At 55.8% G+C, this 7,112-nt stretch overlaps 2 protein-coding genes across 2 annotated transcripts; both read right to left on the reverse strand.

Annotated features, from left to right (window-relative positions):
- Positions 1 to 1,443: 1,443 nt before the first annotated feature.
- On the reverse strand, positions 1,444 to 2,700 carry LOC138354841 (eukaryotic translation initiation factor 3 subunit A-like). Its single transcript, XM_069309343.1, has one exon. It carries the CDS (start codon positions 2,698 to 2,700, stop codon positions 1,444 to 1,446), a length of 1,257 nt encoding a protein of 418 aa, XP_069165444.1.
- A 433-nt stretch (positions 2,701 to 3,133) lies between these two features.
- LOC138354842 (eukaryotic translation initiation factor 3 subunit A-like) lies at positions 3,134 to 4,024 on the reverse strand. Its single transcript, XM_069309344.1, has one exon. It carries the CDS (start codon positions 4,022 to 4,024, stop codon positions 3,134 to 3,136), a length of 891 nt encoding a protein of 296 aa, XP_069165445.1.
- Between the last annotated feature and the right edge of the window lie 3,088 nt (positions 4,025 to 7,112).

Raw genomic sequence — 7,112 nt, forward strand, 5'->3', positions numbered from 1 at the left:
CTTTGGCTGCTTTGTTTCCAATTATTTAACAGTTAAAGAGCTCCTAAGCACCAAGAGGCTGTTTATAACAATAAGAACATTTGACTTGGAAGCTTTCATGCTTGTAAACTGTTTAATAAATGTAACCAAAGCCGTCAAAGATTGAGGAAAGATGTACAAGTTCGTAAGTGCTTTCGTGAATCTGGCCCTCAGACCTTCATACGGGTCTGAACACCTTAACACTCAAGTGTTAGTGCGGCAGTGGGAGAGCCTCAGCACTCTGTAACTTCCTTCCTTTCGTTATTTTATTTGTTGTCTTTGTAGCCTTTTTGTGCCTGTCGCCATTTTCTTGAGTTTTAATTATTTGGGTTAAAGTCGTGAGTCTCTTCCACACCTTCGCGTCATCGGCAAACATTGACACAAAAGATTCTGTATCATCAGCTTTGTCGTTGACGGCTCGTGAAGTGATACTAGCAGTGAACTTTACGGGTCGTTGTGAATGAGGCTCGGAGCTAATTGGGTAGGATAGATGGATGAGGGTGGGATGGATGTGGTAGGAGTGAAGAGGGATGAATGTGCCTTGGAGTGGTTGTGGTTTGGTAGATATTAATGTGAAACATAGTTACGGGGCAGGTGGGTGGTTGACTAGTTTGGTAGAAGGGTATAGGAGGGGAAGATTAGGCTTCTTTCCCGCCGAGGAAAGTGGTGGGAAGATATCAAATGGGATGGATGAGAAGCCTTATTAGGAAAGGGGAAGGGGGCGTCACGTCAGCCATCATCCACCACCCAGTGGTGGATGATGCCTGACACGTTTGTAATACTTCTTGCAGCGTTTTGGTCCCGTGCCAATTACTTTTCAAAGAAAACACAGTAAGCTTTTTCATTTTCTGAAATTCTTCATCTAGTATGATCGCAGTTCAAAGCTCCGAGAATCCTAAAAGGATTATGAGTCAAGATTTTCCGTCTCTAAACCCATGCAAATATTGCATTAAAAAGGACTAATCTCTACAAATGATCTGTTGCCAAGTGTCTATTCTTATGATCCATCACATTAGGGGATTTTTAAGTAACGTTGATGTCTCATGTCTGTTCCTTTTTAATATATTGCACTTTATTGATTGTCTTACATTATTCTGGTATTTCTACTGTTTCTTGTATCCGTGATGACACCTGATCTGGCCCCCTCGGTCCCCTGGTGACCCCTGATCTGGCCCCCTTGGTCCCCTGGTGACACCTGATCTGGTCCCTCGGTCCCCTGGTGAAACCTGATCTGGTCCCTCGGTCCCCTGGTGAACCCTGATCAGGTCCCTCGGTCCATGGTGACACCTGATCTGGTCCCACGGTCCCCTGGTGACCCCTGATCTGGTCCCACGGTCCCCTAGTGAACCCTGATCTGGTCCCTCGGTCCCCTGGTGACTCCCCGTTCTGGTCCCACGGTCCCATAGTGACCCCTGATCTGGTCCCTCAGTCCCCTGGTGACCCCTGATCTGGTCCCTCCGTCCATGGTGACACCTGGTCTGGTCTTCGGTCCCCTGGTGACCCCTGATCTGGTCCCTCGGTCCCCTGGTGACACCTGATCTGGCCCCCTCGGTCCCCTGGTGACCCCTGATCTGGTCCCTCGGTCCCCTGGTGACACCTGATCTGGTCTCTCGGTCCCCTGGTGAACCCTGATCTGTTCCCTCGGTCCCCTGGTGAACCCTGATCTGGTCCCTCGGTCCCCTGGTGACACCTGATCTGGCCCCCTCGGTCTTCTGGTGAACCCTGATCTGGTCCCTCGGTCCCCTGGTGACCCATGATCTGGCCCCTCGGTCCCCTGGTGACCCCTGATCTGGTCCCTCGGTCCCCTGGTGACCCCTGATCTGGTCCCTCGGTCCATGGTGACACCTGATCTGGTCCCTCGGTCCCATGGTGACCACTGATCTGGTCCTTCGGTCCATGGTGACACCTGGTCTGGTCCCTCGGCCCCCGGTGACCCCTGATCTGGTCCCTTGGTCCCCCGGTGACCCCTGATCTGGTCCCTCGGTCCCTTGGTGACCCGGCCCTGATCTGGTCCCTCGGTCCATGGTGACACCTGATCTGGTCCCTCGGTCCCCTGGTGACACCTGATCTGCTCCCTCGGTCCCCTGGTGACCCCTGATCTGGCCCCTCGGTCCCCCGGTGACCCCTGATCTGGTCCCTCGGTCCCTTGGTGACCACTGATCTGGTCCCTCGGTCCATGGTGACACCTGATCTGGTCCCGCGGTCCCTTGGTGACCACTGATCTGGTCCCTCGGTCCATGGTGACACCTGGTCTGGTCCCTCGGTCCCCCGGTGACCCCTGATCTGGTCCCTTGGTCCCCCGGTGACCCCTGATCGGGTCCCTCGGTCCCTTGGTGACCCGGCCCTGATCTGGTCCCTCGGTCCATGGTGACACCTGATCTGGTCCCTCGGTCCCCTAGTGACACCTGATCTGGTCCCTCGGTCCCCTGGTGACCTCTGATCTGGTCCCTCGGTCCATGGTGACACCTGATCTGGTCCCTGAGTCCCATGGTGATCCCTGATCTGGCCCCCTCGATCCCCAGATGACACCTGATCTGGTCCCTCGGTCCCCTGGTGACCCCTGATCTGGTCCCTCGGTCCATGGTGACACATGATCTGGTCCCTCGGTCCCCTGGTGACACCTGATCTGGTCCCTCGGTCCCTTGGTGACCCCTGATCTGGTCCCTCGGTCCATGGTGACATCTAATCTGGTCCCTGAGTCCCATGGTGACCCCTGATCTGGCCCCCTCGGTCCCCAGGTGACACCTGATCTGGTCCCTCGGTCCCCTGGTGACCCCTGATCTGGTCCCTCGGTCCAGGGTGACACCTGATCTGGTCCCTCGGTACCATGTTGACCCCTGATCTGGTCCCTCGGTCCCCTGGTGACCTTTGATCTGGTCCCTCGGTCCATTGTGACCCCTGATCTGGTCCCTCGGTCCATGGTGACCCCAGATTTGATCCCTCGGTCCATTGTGACCCCTGATCTTGTCCCTCAGTTTATTGTGACCCCTGATCAGGTCCCTCGGTCCATGGTGACCCCTAATCTGGTCGCTCGTTCATCTGGCGACCCCTGATCTGGTCCCATGGGCCCATTATGACCCCTGATCTGGTCCCTCGGTCCATGGTGACCCCTGATCTAGTCCCTTGGTCCCATAGTGACACTTGATATGATCCCTCTGTCCCCTGGGGACACCTGATCTGGTCCATTGGTCCCATGGTGACACCTGATCTGGTCCCTCGGTCCCATGGTGACACCTGATCTGGTCCCACTGTCCCTGGTGACCCCTGATCTGGTCCCTCGGTCCCCTGGTGATCCCTGATCTGGTCCCTTAGTCGATGGTGACACCTGATCTGGTCCCACGTCTATGGTGACACCTGATCTGGTCCCCCAGTCCATGGTGACCCCTGATCTGGTCCCACGGTCCCCTGTTGACCCCTGCTCTGGTTCCTCGGTCCATGGTGACCCCTGATCTGGTCCCTCCGTCCAGTGGTGACCACTGATCTGGTCCCTCGGTCCATGGTGACCCCTGATCTTATCCCTCGGTCCATGGTGACCCCTGATCTGGTCCCTCCGTCCCGTGGTGACCCCTGATCTGGTCCCTCGGTCCATGGTGACCCCTGATCTGGTCCCTCCGTCCCGTGGTGACCCCTGATCTGGCCCCAAGGTCCATGGTGACACCTGATCTGGTCCTTCGGTCCATGGTGACCCCTGATCTGGTCCCTCAGTCCCCAGGTGACACCTGATCTGGTCCATCGGTTCATGGTGACCACTGATCTGGTCCCTCCGTCCCATGGTGACACCTGATCTGGTCCGTCGGTCCACGGTGACCCCTGATCTGATCCCTCGGTCCATAATGACACCTGATCTGGTCCCTCGGTCCATGGTGACCCCTGATCTGGTCCCTCCGTCCCGTGGTGACCCCTGATCTGGCCCCAAGGTCCATGGTGACACCTGATCTGGTCCTTCGGTCCATGGTGACCCCTGATCTGGTCCCTCAGTCCCCAGGTGACACCTGATCTGGTCCATCGGTTCATGGTGACCCCTGATCTGGTCCCTCGGTCCCCTGGTGATCCCTGATCTGGTCCCTTAGTCCATGGTGACACCTGATCTGGTCCCACGTCTATGGTGACACCTGATCTGGTCCCCCAGTCCATGGTGACCCCTGATCTGGTCCCACGGTCCCTTGGTGACCCCTGATCTGGTCCCGCAGTTCATGGTGACCCCTGATCCTGTCCCTCGGTCCCCTTGTGATCCCTGATCTGGTCTCTCGGGCCATGGTGGCCCCTGATTCGGTCCCTCTGTCTATAGTAACACCTGATCTGGTCCCTCAGTCCATGGTGACCCCCTGATCTGGTCCCTCGGTCCACGGTGACCCCTGATCTGATCCCTCGGTCCATAATGACACCTGATCTGGTCCCTCGGTTCATGGTTACCCCTGATCTGGTCTCGACTTTTGATCTGGTCCCTTGGTCCATGGTGACACCTGATCTGGTCCCTCGGTCCCATGGTTACAACTGATCTGGTCACTCTGTGAATGGTGTCCCCTGATCTGGTCCCTCGGTCCCCTGGTGACACCTCATCTGGTCCTTCTGTCCATGGTGACCCCTGATCTGGTCCCTCGGTCCATGGTGACCCCCTGATCTGGTCCCTTGGTCCATGGTGACACCTGATCTGGTCCCTCGGTCCCATGGTTACAACTGATCTGGTCACTCTGTGAATGGTGACCCCTGATCTGGTCCCTCAGTCCATTGTGACCGCTGACAAGGTCTTGTCCCCTTTTGACCCCTGATCTGGTCCCTCGCTCCATTTTGACCCCTGATCAGGTCCCTTGGTCCTTGGTGACCCCTGATATGGCCCCTAGGTCCATGGTGACACTTGATCTGGTCCCTCAGTCCATGGTGACCCCTAATCTGGTCCCTCGGTCCATGGTGACCCCTGATGTAGTCCCTCGATCCCATGGTGACACTTGATCTGGTCCCTCGGTCCATGGTGACCCCTGATCTGGTCCCTCGTTCCATGTTGACCCCTGATCTGGCCTCTCGGTCCCATGGTGATCCCTGATCTGGTCCCTCGTTCCATGTTGACCCCTGATCTGGTCCCTCAGTCCATGGTGACACCTGATCTGGTCCCTCGGTTTCATGGTGATACCTGATCTGGTCCCTCGGTTTCATGGTGACACCTGATCTGGTCCTTCGGTTCCATGGTGACCCCTGATCTGGTCCCTCGGTCCCATGGTGACACCTGATCTGGTCCCTCGGTCCCATGGTGACCCCTGATCTGGTCCCTCGGTCCCATGGTGACCCCTGATCTGGTCCCTCGGTCCATGGTGACCCCTGATCTGGTCCCTCGGTCCATGGTGACCCCTGATCTGGTCCCTCGGTCCCATGGTGACCCCTGATCAGGTCCCTCGGTTCATGGTGACCCCTGATCTGGTCCCTCGGTCCATGGAGACACCTGATCTGGTCCCTCGGGCCATGGTGACCCCTGATCTGGTCCCTCGGTCCAGGGTGACCACTGATCTGGTCCCTCGGTCCATGGTGACCCCTGATCTGGTCTCTCGCTCCATGCATGGTGACCCCTGATCTGGTCCCTCGGTCCATGGTGACACCTGATCTGGTCGCTCGGTCCCATGGTGATCCCTGATCTGGTCCCTCGGTCCAGGGTGACCCCTGATCTGGTCCCTGGGTCCCATGGTGACACCTGATCTGGTCCCTTGGTCCCATGGTGACCCCTGATCTGGTCCCTCGGTCCCATGGTGACCCCTGATCAGGTCCCTCGGTCCATGGTGATCCCTGATCTGGTCCCTCGGTCCATGGTGACCCCTGATCTGGTCCCTCGGTCCCATGGTGACCCCTGATCAGGTCCCTCGGTTCATGGTGACCCCTGATCTGGTCCCTCGGTCCATGGAGACACCTGATCTGGTCCCTCGGTCCATGGTGACCCCTGATCTGGTCCCTCGGTCCAGGGTGACCCCTGATCTGGTCCCTCGGTCCATGGTGACCCCTGATCTGGTCTCTCGCTCCATGCATGGTGACCCCTGATCTGGTCCCTCGGTCCATGGTGACACCTGATCTGGTCGCTCGGTCCCATGGTGATCCCTGATCTGGTCCCTCGGTCCAGGGTGACCCCTGATCTGGTCCCTCGGTCCATGGTGACCCCTGATCTGGTCCCTCGGTACATGGTGACACCTGATCTGGTCCCTCGGGGGCATGGTGATCCCTGATCTGGTCCCATGGTCATAGTCTTGGCTGCTTCATTATATACCGTTGTGACTCAGATTTTTATCCTTCATAGTTCCCTGTTATGATCTGTTTATGTGTGTGTGTGTACTTATCTAGTTGTACTTACCTAGTTGTGCTTGCGGGGGGTCCATATTATGATCTGTTTATGTTTGTGTGTACTTATCTAGTTGTACTTACCTAGTTGTGTTTGCGTGGGGTTGACCTCTGGCTCTTTGGTCCCGCCTGTTACAAATAACAGTGTGTGGGCTACTATGGGGTACTGGTACTATTAAGGGGTAAGAGTAGTTAGAAGCCAAGAGTATCAAATATGGGAGAGCTAAAAGGCCCGGCCCCCAAAATAAACTATCCACAGTAGTAATAACTTGCTACTAGACCATATATGTTAGTCTAAGGGTTGATCAATGCGCTCCCACACTGGAAGAAGAGATACTCTGTAATTCATGTACTTATTTATTAACCCCTTAACAACCCCCCATATACACTCACGCCAATAACAATAATAATAATAACTTTACCACACTATCTTACGTTAAAAGCCTTGGTCCACGTAGGCAGGATACAAGGTTTACACTAATAACAAGCTAGGGTAAAGTACTACTGGATAAGCACTGAAGCTGGATGCAGCTTAGGGTAGGGAAACCACGTGGGACCCTAATACAAAACACAACACTTAGGGGTACCCAAAACACTGGCAAATACTACCCCCAGGTCTCACCAATCGTTACTACCAGAGTAGGTACACTTAATAATGCCCCGTACTTAACTTAAGGATACAGGAACTTCAGGTAAGGGAAATAAGTAAGAGGAGAAGGGAGAAGAGTAGGGGTGCAGCCACAGAGTAAGTCTTATCAGCACGAACACCAGCCAGAGAA

The sequence above is a fragment of the Procambarus clarkii genome, chromosome 64 (assembly GCF_040958095.1).
Source record: "Procambarus clarkii isolate CNS0578487 chromosome 64, FALCON_Pclarkii_2.0, whole genome shotgun sequence".
In the NCBI taxonomy this organism is placed as follows: domain Eukaryota; kingdom Metazoa; phylum Arthropoda; class Malacostraca; order Decapoda; family Cambaridae; genus Procambarus; species Procambarus clarkii.

What these genes read in the sequence shown, in the direction of transcription:
- LOC138354841 (XM_069309343.1), bottom strand. Translation starts at nt 2,700, where the DNA reads ATGTCACCATGGACCGAGGGACCAGATCAGGGGTCACCAAGGGACCGA.
- LOC138354842 (XM_069309344.1), bottom strand. Translation starts at nt 4,024, where the DNA reads ATGGACCAGATCAGGTGTCACCTGGGGACTGAGGGACCAGATCAGGGG.